Genomic DNA, 19,042 nt, shown 5'->3' with positions numbered 1-19,042 from the left:
GATGACACATGCAGACTCCTGGGCACTGAGTCCCCACGTACGCGGTGCTGGGTGACGTTGGGGTCCTCACTGCTCGGCTGACCTCCCTCCCCTTTCCTGCAGTCGTTTGCTATCAGTCCAACCGCGATGAACTCCGGCGTCGCATCATCCAGTGGCTGGAAGCGGAGATCATCCCAGATGGCTGGTTCTCTAAAGGCAGCAACTACAGTGAAATCCTAGACAAGTACTTTAAGGTAAACCAGAGTTGGAGTCAAAGACCGTTCAGCCAGGAGAAAGGGAGTCTTCCTCTCCCATTACCTGATCACATCTTCCCAGACCACAAGGAAACATAAACCTGCCTAGAGTCCCTGAGTTTCTTCATAGACCATTCCATGAAGCTGTGACAGACAGTGGGACTCCAGGAGTCCAGCCTTTGGGATCTAACACACATGGGCTGCTCCCTTTGGGCAATTAAAGCCACAAACGTCTTGGAGAGCCTGTCCGTGAAAAATATGGCCAGGCTGTATCCCCATCCTCCATATGACACCTTGTAGAGCTGCCTGCCAATACCCAGACCCAGGCCACTTCAGCCTCTTTCCCACCCAGTTTGGCTTTTCTCTAAGTCTTTTTTTTTTTTTTCTTTTTTTTGCGGTACGCGGGCCTCTCACCGCCGTGGCCCCTCCTGTCGCGGAGCACAGGCCCCGGACGCGCAGCCCCAGCGGCCATGGCCCACGGGCCCAGCCACTCCGAGGCATGTGGGATCTTCCCGGACCGGGGCACAAACCCGTGTCCCCTGCATCGGCAGGCGGACTCTCAACCACTGCGCCACCAGGGAAGCCCTTCTCTAAGTCTTTAACTTGACCATCCATGGCTTGCAGAGTTTCTCTTCATCTGAGGAGAGTCAATGGACTGGTGTTTCATGGGTCCAGAATTCTTCATGAACCTAGATATTGCTGTTCCTATTGTGTTTAGCTGAAGAAACAGATCGTTCCAGTTGGAGGGAGGAAAGATGCTGCTTTCAAAGAGGAAAACGAGGGAGGGAATAGTATTTAGCAATGAGTAAGGCTGCCATGATGTGGAGATCTTTCAGAGAGCTTGAGACAGTTGTTGGAAGAAGCAGTTAATGGCGCTCTTCCTGCTGACTGATAAGGACATAGTCGCACACATAGGTACATCGCACTCATAAACATACCACACACAGAAACACAGACGTACACACACCACATACAGAGATGTGCGTGCCACACAGAGACACATCATACACACACGTTCAGGTGCCCTCATTCCCACACCTGCACAAAAGACCCCCTCACTTACAGACACACACATCTCTGGGTAGATGCCCTTGGAGGCTCATCCCCAGACGGACGCCCTCACATGCCCCCAGGGTGTGTCACAGGCCTAGCCAGCCCGGACGCGGGGGCAATGCACACACACACAAGGGACTTCTTGGCACCTCTGTGGCCACTGAATGTGGTCAACACCTGCCTAGTCTGTGGCTTCCTCTTTCTAACTGGCATCATGGACCCCACAGATGGAAACATACCAGGTGGTGTTGAAGTAGGATATTGGTCATTTAGGACTTCATTTGCGTTACCGTCCTTAGGTAGAAGTTTCTCTCTGTGACAGAAAGTAAATCTCTCTGGATTCCAAGTGTTTGAGAAGAGAAAGCACAGCCTCTCACTCTGTCTTCTCTCTCAACTACTCCCACATTAGAGAGCCCTGGGGGCAGGGGTGTTTCCTTGTCTACAGAAAGGAGCCAGGAGAGTCAGACAGGAGCAGAAGGTTACTTAAAAGAAAATGATTTTTCAAAAGCCAAGTGAACAGCACCTGCTGGGTCGGTCGTGAGCAGTGACTTCGCCGTGGTCATTACAGCCCAGGAGCCGTGGGGCCCAGGACGCTCTTTCCAGGAGACCTCCTGGGACCTTGTAACCGTTCTGGTGGCCCCTTGATGGCACCCTGCCGTGGGCATCACTGGCAGCTGCTGTTAATTTGATTCTCAAGGACCAGGGCCACACACCCCCTCCACACATCTCCACCTCCTCTGGCAGTAACTCTCTCTAATAGGCTTCCATCTAAACACTGCAAGACCACTTGAGAAAGTAAGTAGCTTTTCTGTAGGGCATTCTCATGCTAACCAAGAAAGCTTACTCCTGACTGACAAATAAATGCTCACTCTTCCCAGTGTCTTCTGAGAAAACAGGGTTTTCACTATCTACTTGTTGATGATTATCAAAGAACCATATGGTGCAATCTTCAAAGGGAGGCTTCTTCCCACTAAGCAGACAGCTGCCTGTTGCTGAGAGATCAGTATCTCACAGAGACTGTTTCTAAACCAGTGAATTGCCCTCTAGCCCAGTCGGCATTCCTTACATCAAAATCAGTTGCAAAACAAATCTAATCGGAATTTGGATAAGACCAGAATCAGACTCTCATCTCAACTGGTGTTTCAGTCACAATTTTTAGACAAAAGCATAACAGAGTGAAGAGGGGAAGACCGGGTAGAAAGAGCCTTTTATGACCGTGTCACACACACACACACCCTGAATTCCTGGTGGCCAGGGCTGAAATTGGAGCCAGGGTATAAGTATAGTGACCAGAGATCTGAGACCTTTTCCTAGGAATTAGGATGAGAATGATAACTAGGGATTAAGTAAAGGCCTACAGGGTTGTTTTATACGTACCTGTCATACATACCACAGAAAGATTTACAACCTTAGTGTAGAATGCACATGACACATGAGTCATGCAAGGAGAGTCAGTAGCTGTATCTTTCCCTTCCACCTGGTCAGACTTTTCTTCCAGAATCCCTTCCACCGCCTGGGAGCCACTTTGAAAGTAACACGGGGGTGCAGATTATTTCCCAGGGTAGCAATATGAGGCAGCCTAGGGAAAGAACTTTGAAAAAAAATTTTTTTCCACTAGAACTATTTAGGAGAGCAGCAGTTATCCAACTTGGACTTTGATCAGAGCCTTGAAATTGCCACCCTCCTCCTGCAGCTAGGACCTGGGCATCCTGAATTGTCCCAGATGGCTAAGGTCTCAGTTTAGCATCTTGCCAAAGGGAGGACGGTACTGAGCTCACTACACCCTTGCCTTGTGCTCATGGCGTGTGAGCTGGGTCATGAGGACAGGCTGCACCGTCTACAGTGTAGCCTGCAGCATAGGGTGGAGGGGTAGGGGGCTTGCACCACCTCCACGGGCAGGTTATCAATGCAAATAACATGCAGGGGCCTTTGCCTTTGACTTCTCACTGATGAGTTCAGCTAGGTGTACCAGTGTGAGAAGTAAGCACTGAGAGCAGGCCAGGGAGGCTGGAATTCAAGCAGCAAGAAATGGTCCTGTGATTCCCAAAGTGAGCTCTGAGGGTCACCTGCACCATTGTTCCCAAGCAGCTTGTTAGAAATACACATCCTGGGCTCCGACACAGATTCTGATTCACAAGTTTGTTCCATGATCATTAGGGTTTGAGAACGTGGAGTGGTGGAGTGAAGTCAAGAATGTCTGGAACAGGGTCAGGGACGCGGCTACAGAGACCTCTTAAGCACCCCCAGGCTCCTTGGACAGTGCAGGCCTAGGTTCAGGCTGCCATCCTGAGCAGGGTCTAGGATTGAAAGGCCCTCAGTGACCTCTGCCCAGACACTTTGACTCTCTCATCTTGGGGCACAGGTGCCTTCCTTCTCTGGGTGCCCCAGGGCTTTGAACCCTTTTTGCTCAAAGGGCAGAGCAGGGTTGGACAGTGTCAAGAACAAGATGAACCAGAGATGGGTCAAGCTGAATGGGGGAATGATAGAGCTGGGGTTTTACAAAACATTCCTGAAAGATCACCTTGTCCCCTTTCTAGAACTTTGATAATGGTGACTCTCGCTTGGACTCCAGCGAATTTTTGAAATTTGTGGAGCAAAATGAAACCGCCATCAACATCACTACCTATGCAGACCAGGGGAACAACAAGCTGCTTAGGTGAGTGGAGTGAGCGGGCAAGGGAGAGGCCCACGAGGGAAGGCTGGACAAGAGGAGAGATTTGAACCCCTTCCTACCTGCACAGGAGCCACCAGTGTCAAAGTCAATGTGAAGTAAAAAGCAAAATAGGGATTCTGTCCTGGTCTCTTCTGTGAACGTTATGATATCGGATCAAGTAGTTACTGTTTTTGGCCAGAAATTGCAAGGAATGGAAGAATGTAATTTTAAGATAAATGATCACATCAGACCAAAGTTGTTTCTGAGTGTCATGGGTGATGTTTAATTTTCTTAAGGAATTACTTTAATGTTCTATTTAACGATAGGTCTAAAATAGCTTTAGTTCTGATTTTAAGATAACCAGTGCTATTTCATGTAGAGAACTCTAATTGTTACAAATGTAAGCACGTTCCTCTCCTTTTCTGGTAATATTCCAGAGTAAATATTAATAAAAATCAACCCCTAAGAAACTTCTGGTGTGGTTCCAGTATACTGGTAAGAATTAAAAATAGGAAAAGCACCTATTTGTTCAAAAGATTTCAAAGCATGAAACCCAGATTCTAGGATTCTTTCCTAATAATAGCCCATGACCTTAAAGTATAATATCTGTAAATCCTTCATATTTTGATAACCTGAAATGTTCAACATCTGATCCCCATAATATCCCAGTGAAGGAGGGCTCCTCATTCCCATTTTACAGATGAGAAAACAGGTGCGGGAAGGTTGAATAACTAGCCCAAGGCCATTTGGGCTGTAAGTGGTTGAGCCAGGACTCAAATCCAGGCCAAGGGGAGACGGAGGGAGCTGGAGTTCTAGAAAATTTTTCTGAAAGATCTCTTTGCAGAAGGGTGATAGTGGTGATGCTGGCTTCAACTCATGTTCTTTCAAATCACACATGCATTTCATATCATCTGTTCCTACCACTCTGTTTGATTTTTCTAGTTGGGTTGACTTGACATGCATAGCATGGGGAAAGGCAACTGCTAGTGGAAGGTATGCAGGTGGTGAAACATTTGCCAATCCAAGTGGACAAAACCATCCAGGAAACTTTAGTCATCTTGGGCATATTTGAACAGCTTGAGTGATCTGACATCCCATATAATAAACTAAAGGTTGGATGCTTACAGGAGTCGGGTCACATAATGGTTGTAGGAGGTCAGTGTAGAAATGTTCTCTTTAAATAGTCCCCTTGGCCGCCTGCGGAGGCCTAGGTCTGTGTAATCCTGATGCTTAATTCCTTTCTTTGGGACTGAAGCTGAGGTCTTGCTGACACGTTTCTCCTGTGTTTCATTTCAGAGGACTCTGTATCGATGCTCTCATTGAACTGTCTGATGAAAATGCTGACTGGAAACTCAGCTTCCAAGAGTTTCTCAAGTGTCTCAATCCAGCCTTCAACCCTCCAGAGAAGAGTATGCCTAACCTAAGAAATAGGGAGGGGCTTGTAGGGAGCGGGGACATTTAGAGGGGGCCAAGATAGAGGGGATCGTGGAACTCTGCAGAGCTTACTAAGAAAATTCCCTTCCACGATTCTAGACTGGGCGCCAGCCCAGCATCTCCGAGCTGAGATTCAGGTCCAAAAATCTTCAGGTTGTTGGTGGCGTTTGCTCAGATATGGTGCCTCTGAGGGACAAGCAGGTCTTGTCTGGGAAAGGGGTAACATGCACAGACTGTAGCCAAGACGTCCTGTTCCACCCTCGCCCTAAACTCTTGCCTTTTATTTCTGGTCCCACAGAGTGTGCTCTGGAGGACGAAACATATGCTGATGGAGCTGAGACCGAGGTGGACTGTAACCGCTGTGTGTGTGCCTGTGGAAACTGGGTCTGCACAGCCATGACCTGTGACGGTGAGCTGTGCACCTCACGCAGAAAGAAGGGACCGCACGGAGACAACTTCCGTCGTGAAATCACCATGAGAGAAGTCAGGGTGGGGATGGTGGGGAAGAGTGCAGTGGCTGGGTCCCAGCAAGGAAACTGGGGAGCAAGAGACTGGCTCATACTTGTAATGTCAGAGCTCTCAGGGGGCAGCATTGAGGGCAAAGCACTTATGCCAGATGCATTATGTTGGAAAGTCATTCCAGAGGTTTGGAACAAGAGAGGTTCGAGACCCAGGGCAAGATCAAATGTTGATAAGAGATTAGAATGGTAATAATAATAAAGAAAGCAAATGCATAGGAGTGAGAACTACATGCATTTCTTCTAAGCACTTTACATATTAACCCACTTAATCCTTATGACAGCTTAGGAAATCCTGCATGTCAAAGACTTAGGTGGTTGGAAGACAAAATGACTCTTGCTTGCCACCCATGCCAAGCAGGAAAAGGAGGCATGTTCATAGACATGTTTGAATTAACAGCATTGGGTCCCCCAAAAAAGAGAAAGTTGAGATAGTTGAGACATGGGCAGGGTGGGTTGGGAGATAGAGATGTCAGGGAGAGTTTGGGGAGGAGGGGGCCGTGCACAAGCCAGCATCACCACTATCACCCTTCTACAAAGAGATGTTTCAGAAAAGTTTTCTAGAACCCCAGCTCCATCCGTCTCCCCTTGGCCTGGATTTGGGCCCTGGCCCAGTCACTTACTACCCACGCACATTACTTTGGAGGTGTCCATTGCACTGGGACACTTTATAGTTAGAGAAATGTGGGTAATTCACCTCGCCTTCCATATGGTAAATGGGAAATGAAATTGAGAGCCTAAAAGGTAGATATTAGTAGGGATCCCTAACTGGCCTCCCTCAGCCACCACTGCTCTGAGCCTTGGTTCTTCTTACAGGAAAGAATCAGAAGGGGGCCCAGACCCCTACAGAGGAGGAAATGACCAGATATGTTGAGGAGCTCCAAAAGCACCAGGTGAGTTGCAGCCTCCACGCTGGTTCAGGTATCCCTGTTGCCACCAGGCCCTTCCACCACTCAGACACTGCCTAACTCCCCAGGTGACCAAGGAGATGTGCTCTGTCCCATACATTAGGTCCCGAACGATATACCTGTATACCTGTATTACACAAACCATGATACATATAGCTCCCTGACGGAGTCCTCGTGGGGCCAGTATGCCCCAACAGATGTAGGTTACAACTTGGTAAATTGCTTTATAAGTTAGAATCAGCTGAGTGGTGGTTTGCAAATGTGTTGGAAGTGGCTTGCAAATGAGCATAGTCTAAAAAACCTCCTATTCCTTTTCACCACCAGTGCCCAGACCCAAAGACTGTGAGCCTCTTGAGGGCAGGCTCTATGACTTGCTCACCATTGTAGCCCTGCATTTAGCACAGGGTCTGGTGTACAGTTGGCTCTCAATGAGCATGAAATTAGTGGATTTGGGCCACAGCAGAAAGGATTTAAGTTAAATGCCAAGCTAGCTAGAACATAGCCTGGAAACTTAGAGATTCTGCTTCCTAGAGACTTGAGAAAATAATAAATCAGTATTCTATGTCATTAAGTTGAAGGCCTTCTTGGGGAAAAGGTTCTTAGCAGAATAGTGATACACTGACATATTTTTCTGAGGGCCTAGGGAGAACACATGGATATGCTGGACTTCTGGGCCTGTCTTTCCACTGGTTTACCTGTAGTTTTAACAGAGGATGTTGCTCCTTGAATCATCTGTCTGTAAACTGGGTCTGGTAATATGGGCCTTCTCTCTGACATATAAGTTTTTAAGGAATATAATGGTCACAAGAACTATTGGCATGAAATATTTGAATCGAAAATCAAGAATTATTAGTATTAATAATAAATTCTAATATTTATTGATGCTTTTTCATATGCATTGTCATTATTGTCACTGATAGTGTAGAAACCTCATGTCATTTTTTAAAACAAATGCAGAAGCTCCTAGCCCTTTGTTTTTCCATATTTCAGCAGCCTTGAGCCTCCAGATGAGTATAAACCCTTAAAAGCAAAAAGAACTTAATAGGAATTCCTTTCATCTAGGGTGGAGAAATGATCAGAGTAGACAGTGGGGAGTGAATGATAATAGCTAACATTTTTTAGCGTCTCTGTTTTATGTGAGTTGCCTCTGAAGCAGACGCCAAGGCAAGGACTCAAGTACAAATAGTTTATTTGGGAGGCAGTCCCAGGAAACACCAGAAGGGGAGTTGGGAAGAGAGCCCAGGAAGGGAAGGAAACAATAAAGAGTGCGTATCCAGGCATGTTACCACTGGGAGCAAGTGGAGCTTAGTCATGTTGCAGAACTCCAGGAATAGTTACTGTGCACAAGGGAGCAGGGAGCTGGGCTATGCCTGTATGAACTCCCATCAGCCATTGGCTGAGAGCAGCCACCGGCAAACATGAATTCCCTGGCATTTCTGCCCTGTCAGCATGTGTGGGCAGAGCAGGCTCCAGCAGCCAGAGAAAGCCTCAGGCAAAGAGATGCAGCTGCTGGCAGTAAGAAGCCAGGCCAGTGTACTGAAACGTTAAAGGCACGGGCTATGGATGGGGCACCGACAGTGTGTACTAGATGCCAGACACTTGTTTTTTATTCCCTATTTAATTTTTTTTATTGAGATGTAATTCACATACCATAAAACTCACCCTTTTAAAGTATACAATCCAATGGTTTTTAATATATTCACAAGATTGTCAACCATCACCACTGTCTAATTCCAGAGCATTTTCATCTTCCCTAAAAGAAACCCCATACCCATTTGAAGTCACTTACATTCTCCCCTCCCCCAGCCCCTGGCAGCCACTAATCTACTTTCTATTTCTATAGATTTGCTTATTATGGACACATATAAATGGAATCATATGATATATGGCATTTTCTGTCTGACTTTTTTCATTTAGTGTAACGTTTTCAAGGTTTATCCTTGTTGCAGCATGAATCAGGACTTCATTCCTTTTTATGGCGAAATAACATTTCATGGTGTGGATATACCACATTTTATATATCCATTCATCAGTTGATGTATATTTAGGTTGTTTCTACTTTTTGGCTATGATAAACAATTCTGCTATGAACATTCTTCTACAAGTTTCTGTGTGGACTTATGTTTTCAGTTCTATTGGGTATATACCTAGGAGTGAGATTTGCTGGATCATATGGAAACTTTGTGTTTAATCTTTTGAGGAACTTCCAGACCGTTTTCCAAAGTGACTGTACCATTTTATATCCTCACCAGCACTATTCCAGTTCCTCCACAAACTCACCAACATTTGTCATGGTCGTTATTTTTTATTAGCCATCCTAGTGGGTGTGAAGTGGCATCTCATTGTAGTTTTGATTTTCATCTCCGTAATAACTAAAGATGTTGAGCATCTTCTCATGTGCTTTTTGGCTATAAGTAAGAATGTCTTCTTTGGAGAAATGGGCTACTGGTATAAGAGGTAGTACTCATTTTGTAGTTGAAGACATTGAGACAGAAGATTTCATATGCCCAAAGTCCCCCAGAAAGTCACACAGCCATGATTCAAGCTCAGGCAATCTGCCTCCAGAGCCTGTTGCTCTTTTGTGTGTGTGTGTGTGTGTGTGTGTGTGTGTGTGTGTGTGTTTGTTTTTTGGGCTGCATTAGGTCTTAGTTGCTGCCTGCGGGCTTTCTCTAGTTGCAGTGAGCGAGGGCTACTCTTTGTTGCGGTGCGCAGGCTTCTCAGGGCTTCTCATTGCAGTGGCTTCTCTTGTTGCAGAGCATGGGCTTCAGTAGTTGTGGCACGTGGGCTTAGTAGTGGCTCATGGGCTTAGTTGCTCCGCAGCATGTGGGATCTTGCCGGACCAGAGCTCAAACCCATGTCCCCTGAGTTGGCAGATGGATTCTTAACCACTGCGCCACCAGGGAAGTCCCGAGCCTGTTGCTTTTAATGCTTCTCCCAACTTGGATTCAGAACATTTTGTAGCACCTCCATTTAGCATCCTTTTTTCATTTTCTTCATTTCTTCATGAATATAATAATGTCTGACGTTATTGTTTCATAGGAGTTTAAATGGGGTCAGCTCTTAATTTAGCAACAGTCCCTATACAGCCGTGTCACGAGTAAGACATGATCCTTGTCCTCAAGTTGTTCATCATCCACAGAGGAGACAGACAAGTAAACAGAACTCGGCATAAGCATGTATCTGTCATGCTATGTAAAGTCTTGAAGACTAGATAAATGCCAATATTTTTTTTTTATTCCATAACGCTTATTTTCTCTTGCTTCTCAAAGGAAACAGCTGAAAAGACCAAGAGAGTGAGCACCAAAGAGATCTAATGAGGAGGCATCTGGGAAAGGTGTCCAGAGCCTGGCACCTTCTCTTCCACTTCAGCGCTGAGTCCAGTATACGCAAGTGTCTGCTACAATCGCCAAATCACCAGTATTTGCTTGTATAGCAATGAGTTTTATTTTGTCTATTTGTTTTGCAGTAAAGGAAATGGGGGTGGCTGGCTAGGAGGGGAAGGGCCATAGCCTTCATTTCTAGGAGTACTTTGAGAGAAACTGTAAATGGTGCTCGGGGGCTGGAGGGAAACTGCATCGGTGTTGGGAGAGTGTACCCAGATCTGGAACACTTCGGAGTCTACCACAGCTGTGAACATGCTGCAGGGGGTGCAGGCAGTGAGAAAGAGCTTAGCAGGCTGTCCCCAGAGGGGGGATTTGGGAAGCTCAGTGGAGAAGACTGCATTCGGCTTCCAGCCCTTGCTGCTGCCATCAGCATAACAGACCTCTAGCATCTGTGCTTCTCTTCATGGCCCCAGCCACTGGCTCTAGATACACGGCCATCCTCCTAGTTACCCAGTGTCTGGGAGGGTGCACCCAAATGATGCAGATACTTGTAGACTTTGAGCCCCTTAGAGACCTAACCAAATTTTTAAAATACTTTTTACCAAAGGTGCTATTTTTCTGTAAACTTTTTTGGCAAGTTGATTTCATTCTTCAGTTATTATCATTATATTATTGTTGTTGTTGTTTAATATTTTATTTTCTTGACTAGAAATTAAGCTTTTGTAATTATTTTTCATTAGTCTTGCCATTTCAGAGGTGGGAGAGTTTGGGGTTCTTCCTTGTGCAGGGACTGCTATCACCCGGACTCCCCCCAGCCCTGCCATATACTAGATGCAGCCCAGAGTTTGCCCCCTGGCTTCCAGTGGGTCAGCAGTCTGTCAGAGGATCAGGGAGTACCTCAGACAGCAGCCAGGAGAAGTGTCTCCATACAAAGCTTTTAAGATCCAAAAAGCTAATTTGTTTTCATTCATTCTCATAGATCCATGCAAATCATTATTCCAAAGGATTGAGACCAGTGCAGCTAAGCAAGGCTTAGATGTCCCAGCCTATCAATATGCTCACTGATCCTCCACTAACTAGGAGAGTGACTCTGTCCCTGTCTCTTCCTATTTCTGGGCCTCAGTTTCCTCAGCAGGTAGGAATGCATTAAACTTTTGACTTGAGAAATTGTAAATTCTGTGGTTCTGATAATTGGTCCAGAAGGAGACAATGTGATTTTCCTCCTTCTGCTTAAGATAAATGAAACCTTGTTGTTATATAAGAGTCAGACAGCCAAAAACAAGCTGACCAAATCTGACCTCGGTCTGAATGGCTCCACGGGTTGTGCTGTGATGTAGAGCCTTCTGGTAAAGCCTGCCCAGGAAGAGAGTGGGAAAGAGAACCACTTCACTTTGTCTTCACTTTTGCATTTCATCTTTAACCTCCTTGGGAACAGAAATGGCTTTCCCTTTAGAGATGAGGATGAAAGAAGGTTTCACATTTCGAGAGGGAAAAAAATGGACATTGAATCTTAAAACTGTGACTGGGGAGAAGTCAGTCATTCCTGTGTCTTTCGGCCTCTGTGATAATTAACTCCACTTGATACAATGTTTAGGATGCATTTGGAATAACAATTAAAAACTTGACATAAGATCTCATTTTCAGAAAGCAGATTACAGACCACCAAAGGGAAATGATGTAGGCTATACTGCACAGGCAACTCTGAGACAGTTGTGCTGAAAATGGAATTCCTTCTAAACAGGTTTCCTTTTTCTCCTTTGAAAACATTCCACTTTGTTTAGAATTCTGAGCTTTTGTAAATCATCCCACTTAAAAGCTGTCTTCCAACCCAACTTGTGTGGTCTGAAATGTACCTCCCTGTCAAAGTGCCTTGGAGAACTCCCGACAGCACGCCTTGATCAAGATTTGCCAGCCCTTGGACACTATGGAAGAGAGGGCAGGAGTACCAGTCTGTTTAAAGCAAGAAGGCAGAGTGTCTCCTCACCAGTTACATTTCGGTCAGTGGTTGCTATCCAAGACGACCCTCCCCTGCAACATTGAATTCCCAAGAGCAAAATCTGCATTCCTCCTGTAAATAGGGAAGCTACTGTCTGCACCATAGGATCATGTGATCTGACAATCATTCACGGAAAGCTGCTAAATAGCCTAGTCTGGGGAGTCTTGCGTGAAGCTTTGCATGGAGCAAATAAACAGGATTCAATTGGGTTCAGTTCCTCCAGCTCTCTAAAAGCACAGGGCTTAGACTGCAAGCTTCCTTGGGCTTTCTCTGTGTGTGTATGGTTTTTATAAACATATTACAGCATCTGTTAAGATTCAGTGTCCATGGAAACCTTCTCACATGCCATGACTCTGGACTCCATCACTGCTTTTGGAAAGCAGGGCTCCTCCACCTGCTAATAAGCCCATGTGGACCAGTCTGAATGTCTTCCCTTTATACTTGTGTTTTTAAACAGTCAGATTCCAAGAAGCAATTTGGACAGGTTTCTGTTGCCTGTGTATTTGTGAAATGTATTTGTATTTAGTAGGCTTCCTTATGGCATTTAACTTTTTTGTTAACTCTTGATTTTTTTTTTTTGGATACTATTGATAAATAAAGAAATTAAAATAATAGTTGTATTGTTTTCTTTCCCCCAAATTAAGGCCAAATAAAGTTGCAAGTACATTAACCATTTACCTCATAAAAGTAGATTTGAGTTTCAGGAGGCTTAAAAGAGGCCTGAAAAGTTTCTCCTAATCTCGGGACTGCAGCTGCAGGGGGAAAGGTTTACTCAAGGACTGATAGAACAAGTTTATTTAAAAGAATCACCAATGGTGGGTCTGGGTAGGAAGTAATGAGAAGTCAGGGAACAGTATTGGGTAGAGGTTAAACTAAATGACTCCAAAAACTGCCATGGACCTTATGAGACTGAATGGCATCGGGTGAGGCTGGCTGCAGGTAAACCTGTATGAGAAGCCAAACAAACCTGGGAAGGTGGCACAGGGAGCATGTGAAGATCTGGTAGGATAATCTTAGTGGCTGTTTACCAGGTACACGTGTATACCATAGGGATAAGCATTTCCAAGTGGACTGAATGTTGGCTAGTTAAGACCCTCTGCTTTGCTCTATCTTGGAGACACATGACCAATACTAGTTCTCCATCTCCCTGTCCAAGTGATTCTAACAGATATCATGTACTCCCCACCAGCAATAATTAATTCTGTCTTCCAAGAGAACTCATTACAGTTGGTTTAAGCTTTCTTAATTTTAGTCATAATGTATAGAAGTCTTGCTTCTCTCAAATTATAGCCAGGTCACCTTGATTGGATTTGGAGTATTATTCAAATGCTAATCAGATATTAAAATGTCATCTCTGGTTGTGTTATTGCTACAAATTACTGATCTCATTAATCACCGTTTGATTCTTTAAACTTTCATTCTCAGAATTCTTAAACCCAATTTGAAGGGTACCTTGTCCACAACCACTTTTAAATGCTGGCTGGCCTCTCCCAACCTTCTACCATGCTCTGGGAGCACTTCTCCTGCTATTACAGTATGCATGTGTTCAGGAAATGAAAATGAATTAAAGGAGCCTGAAAGAAACATAATTTAGAAGGTAAGTTTCCTATAATCAAAATGTAACATTATGAGCTCTGTAAATTAGAACAAATTACTGTGATTAACTTTAGTTTTGGAGTGCCTGTGTCAAGTCCCCAACAGTCCTCTTAATTTACTTCTGAAATAAGGGGGAGGAGGGAGTAAAAAAAGTCTATTGAACGAGTAGATCTAAGCAGATGCCCTCAGAGCCCTGGAGTAAATGTAGCATAGGTGGAAGACATGAAGAACATAAACCCTGGGCTACTGCTGCTGAAGGCTGATTCATGAAGTAACTAGGAAGTATCATGTTGCTGTCTGAATGAGAGGTCTTCCTGTCAATAGGAGTTCACTTTTAAAAATTATTTAACACATTTCTTATTGATAAACTAATACATGCACATGGTAAAAGAAAAAATTCAAATTGTATCAAAGAAAATACAGTGAAAAAAATTCATCCTCTTAGAGGGTGTGTACACTTATAAATTTGCTTATAATTGCCACTTGTCCTTCAAAGAGGTTGCATGCATTTACCTACAATTGCACCAAAAATACATACACTGAGCATACCTATTTTCCCAAATTTTTGCAAGCACTGTGTCTTCAAACTTTGGGGTGTCTAACAGAGGAAAAATGGTAACTCATTGACTTATTTTTAATTATTTTATTATTCCTTATGTGAGATTGAGCATCTTTTCGTGAATTATTGGTCCTTGTTCTTTTCTTCCATTACCTTTGTTCATTTTCTGTTGGTTGTTGGCCTTTGCTTACTGGTTTATAATAGTTCTTCATGTATTATTATTAGCCCTTTGTCATGAGGGTGGCAAGATCTGGCAGTAGTGGACCAGATAGAAGACTACTTCAGGAATGAGGTGAGAAATAATGGTGACTTGGATTTTAAGATAATGGCAGTGGGGATTAATAGAAGGTTAATGAGGTAACATTGACAAGAGCTAGCTAATGACTAGCTATGGGAGTTAAGGAGGAGGTAATGGTCATGAATGACCCTAAGGTTCCAGCTTGGATGACTTGGTAGATAATGGTGCCATTTTCTAGCGTTGGTAAGAGAGCAGGAGAAACCAGTTGGCTGGGGAAAGGAGGAATGAATGGGAGATGATGAATTCAGTTTTTCACAGGTTGAATCTGAGTTTGGAGGTATGAGTAGTTGGATAGGAAGGTTTTGGAAGAGATCTGGGCTGGAGATAAGGATCTTGGAATAGACAGTATGGAGATAGTGTTCCTTTGTGTAGACAAGATGGCCTATGGAGAATATATCAAGTGAGGAAAAAAAAGAAAATGTTGAGTTGGGAAGGTCCATAATAAAGACAGAGAACCTTTTTGAGAAACTCTGGGTATGTGTATTTCTCCTGCTTCCTTGTGGCATCGTTAACAAACAGTGTACACAGTTAGAAAAATGGTATAATGGGTTGGATTCATAGATGAAAACATAGCATGTAGAGAGTTCAGATGGGAACTGGTACCATGGATTCTATAGAGAGGTCAAAACTGAGAAGGAAACACCATGAATGTATGGAATGGAGTAACACAACTTGCTGGAAAATGGGTTAAATGAATTTAGGAGAAAGGAACAGGAAATGCACCCTGATCATGATCACTGGAATGCACAGGTCTTAACTGACCTGATGTGGTCAGATAAGAAACTTAGGAAACTTGACAGTGTTAGGGTCTGTAAAAATAATATATTGCCAGGAAAATAAGAGGCAAGATTGTTAATGGATAAGAATAAAATATTTAACCAGGAAACCTGTATAAAATTGTCAAGAGGATGATGAAAGGAAATTTCTGCCACCAAAAGAGAAGGGACTTTATCCTTCTAGTGCCTTGCCTCATTTTAAATAAGTTAGCAGAATTTGTCGTTTTCCAAGGAGCAGTGACAACTCAAAACAAAATGCTTGCTCCAAAACCCTTCCACTAGACTCCATAGTTAAAGCTGGCAGCCAGTAATATTTATAACTTTATATATTCTTTGTCTTTCATAAATGCCATTCTTAGTTTCATGTTTCAACTTCTTTCTGATTTATCTGTATCATAACATTGTTCTTATTGTGACTGATAACTTACTGAGAGACGATATCATGTAATGTTTAACAACCAGGCTTCCTGAGTTTATATCCTGGTTCTGCCTCTGCCCTTTATATTCCAGGAGTTATTTAATCTCTCTGTGTCTCAGTTTCCTTTTTTTTTTTTTAAATTTTTTTGGCTTCATCAGGTCTTAGTTGCGGCACGTGGGATATTCGTTGAGGCATGTGGGATCTTTTGTTGCGGCACACAGGTTCTTCATTGCGGCACACACTCTTCTCTCGAGTTGTGGCGTGCGGCTTTTCTCTCTCTAGTTGTGGCGTGCGGGTTTTCTCTTTCGAGTTGTGGCGTGAGGCTTTTCTCTCTGTAGTTGTGGCGTGCGGGTTTTCTCTCTCTAGTTGTGGTGTGCGGGCTCTGTAGTTTGTGGCACACGGGCTCTCTAGTTGAGGAGCGTGGGCTCAGTAGTTATGGTGCATGGGCTTAGTTGCCCCGTGGCATGTGGGATCTTAGTTCCCTGACCAGGGATCAAACCCACCTCCCCTGCATTAGAAGGCAGATTCTTTACCACTGGACCACCAGGGAAGTCCCTCAGTTTCCTCTTTAAAGTGGCATAACAAGAGTACCTACCTCATTTTGTTCTTTTTTTGAGGATTCAATGAGCTAATGTATATAATTTTTTCAAATAGTCTCTGGCACATAGAAAGTGCTGTGTAAATGTCAAATTATCACCAATTATTTTCTATTATACATTCTTATAATTCTCACAATGACTTGGTGAAAAAGATATTTTACAGATAAGGAACAGACAGTTTGTAAAGTTTAAGGAATTTATGTAATACCACACAATTTGCAAAGAACAGAGTCAGGATTCAAACCCGGGTCCCTCTCATACTCATTCTACTTTGCCACCGTCTTTCCCTTTATTTAAAAAATTATTACATCCACATGAGCCATTAATTCCTCATTTGTGTTCTCTAATTATGTAACTGCTGAGCACGTATAAGCAATTAATAAGTTTTTTCATTTAGTTCTAATAACTGTCTGCACGTCTTCTCACTCTTAAGTGAGTGCGGATCAGGCCGGGCCTCTGAAGTTCCCCGAGGCGTGATCCACAATCCAACTTGGTTTCCCCAGAAACAATGCATCCAGGAGTCATGCCAGCCAGTGTGGGACTCCAGCAACCTCCAGCATACACCTCAGAGGTTTGGCCCAGTAAACCCCTCTGAGGTGCCTTCTTTTTGTGACATTCTATGTGGACGTATTAGAAGCAGATATATGTCTTATCTCCATCAAAATTATTTTATCACCTGAGTCCAGTAATTCAAAAACTTTGGGTTTTAACCCAATTAAAATCTCTTGTTCCTGGATGATTTTCTGAATTCCCTTTTCTCTTACATGCCTTTTTCTCCTCTCTCCCATAACCTAAGCTTGATTCCTACAAGGCCCGGGACGGATATCACCCCCACCCCCTTCCAAAAGGAACAAAGGAGGAGATTCTGTACAGAAAGCATAGAGATAGGAGAGATTTGGAAGGTGAGTTTTAGGAATAATAAAGACTCTGAAATCAGTTGGGCAAATCAGAAGCGTTCAAGAGTGAGTCTCACCTTCTTTGACTTTCCAAGATTTCCATAGCCTTTGCTCAGTTATGCTATGTAAAAGAAGGCTTTTACAGATATAGTGATTCCCATTCGTAATCAGTTTTAGGAAGATGTCTCGCTCTCAACTTCGTATCAGCAAAGTGCCCATGTAATAATATCGATACCAAAACCCAAAAAATCTGGCTTAGAGAAATCCTGCTCTGCCCTGAAGTCTCCAACAAATCGTCTGTCACTGCAGCACCACATCAATGAAACATACACAGAGTAGAAAGTTCATCAGGCTTTTGGTCATCTTTCATCTCACAGTAAAGATTTTAAAATTTTATTCAGAGAACTTGACATATGAGAGGCATGAGGTCAAATAAAAGTAAATCTTATAAATAAGAGAAGTAGAGATAAAGAAACAAGACTTTATAAATATACAGACCTAAGAGAGACAAAATAGGGGCGCTCCTATAGTTTTAGTCAACATCCAGTACACTGGACCTGTTACCTCCTTACCTTTTAGGTTTATGACAGGTAGGTGCCTAGGACAAAGAGAATATAGTCCACAAGAGAAAACCAGGAGCTCCAGTGGCTAAAGGCAAGACAGTTTGGTCCTCGGGCAGATATTATTCAAATCTCTTAATAGTAGTCATATGTATGGGGATACTTTCTCCCTGTAAAAAAGAAAGCAAGCATGGAAGGCTGGAGTTTTATATTAGAGGCAAACGCTGCATTCAGCTACAGTGCATTCCTGAAAGTCACACAGGAAGGAACAGTCGTGAAAAATGAGTTCTCTCTGTTCCTCCTAAGAGCAGTAGCCCTCAAATAACTCATTCACCATTAGTAACTCTCCTTCATTTTTAAGGCAAAATCCTGGTTTACTCATTCATTAATTCAACACTATTGTTAGGGGAACAATGACAGAAGCAAAAAGAGAAAAGGGAAGTGAATGGGATATTTCCCACCAACTTTCAGAGAGAGGGGAGATACAGAAGCAAAATAGGCCCAGGGCTTCGGAATATACTATACTACTGGGTCTGTTAGGTTTGTGGGACTGAGATACATGTCAGAGGAACTGATACCATCAGTCACCAGATCCCACCGCATTCCAGTATACACCGGAAAGAATACATCCCAGGCCAAGGAATGACTGCAGAGTCTGCCTATTAGATCTGAGCCTGCAGGGGGAGGAGGAAGGAAGATGCTCCTGATGTGTCCTGAGAAAAGGAACAACAGAGTTGTGCGTTTCCATTTCAAGAGTCAAGGTTATTTTGCATCTCTGGGGCCATGACAATGAGACTCAAAAACTAAGAGCTAACACCACCTATTCCAAGAGCCTACTGTGTATCAGGAGCCAGAAAAGAGGGATAGAGGAACATGGCTCCTGCTTGTGAGGGATTCGCAGTCTTGGGACAAGACTTAGATGATTTAAATCTGTTCATGGAGTGTATAATCTTAGATACATAAATGCTGGATGGTGTAAGAAAATAAAGTATATGAGCTTTGGATTCAGAAAGAATGGATTTGAATTCTAACTCACGTGCTTATTAGCCATGTCCTTGGTCACATTCTTTGCCGTCTTGCTTCCCTCACACAGGAGGGGGACAGCAATAACAACTACCTTGCAGGGTTGAGGCAAGGATTTAAAATGACGTATGTAAAGTGCCAGGCACATGGTAAGAGACTGATAAAGGGCAGCTCTGCTTATTCAGCCTGTCACATCATA

At 43.7% G+C, this 19,042-nt stretch overlaps 1 protein-coding gene across 1 annotated transcript in view; it reads left to right on the top strand.

Annotated features, from left to right (window-relative positions):
• Positions 1-12,730, top strand: part of FSTL1 (follistatin like 1) — a 51,164-nt gene extending 38,434 nt beyond the window's left edge. Inside the window, exons 6-11 of the mRNA XM_029214896.1 lie at positions 103-233; positions 3,824-3,942; positions 5,236-5,348; positions 5,672-5,782; positions 6,708-6,784; positions 10,069-12,730. Coding sequence (XP_029070729.1) covers positions 103-233; positions 3,824-3,942; positions 5,236-5,348; positions 5,672-5,782; positions 6,708-6,784; positions 10,069-10,113 — 596 coding nt within the window. The 3' untranslated portion in view covers positions 10,114-12,730. The remainder of the gene's footprint in view (positions 1-102; positions 234-3,823; positions 3,943-5,235; positions 5,349-5,671; positions 5,783-6,707; positions 6,785-10,068) is intronic.
• The last annotated feature ends 6,312 nt before the right edge of the window (positions 12,731-19,042 follow it).

This window comes from Monodon monoceros, unplaced genomic scaffold, assembly GCF_005190385.1.
Source record: "Monodon monoceros isolate NGI ecotype Baffin Bay Population unplaced genomic scaffold, NGI_Narwhal_1 Super_Scaffold_11, whole genome shotgun sequence".
In the NCBI taxonomy this organism is placed as follows: domain Eukaryota; kingdom Metazoa; phylum Chordata; class Mammalia; order Artiodactyla; family Monodontidae; genus Monodon; species Monodon monoceros.
The sequence above is the reverse complement of the archived record's forward strand: the minus strand, read 5'-3'. Positions and strand labels throughout refer to the sequence as shown.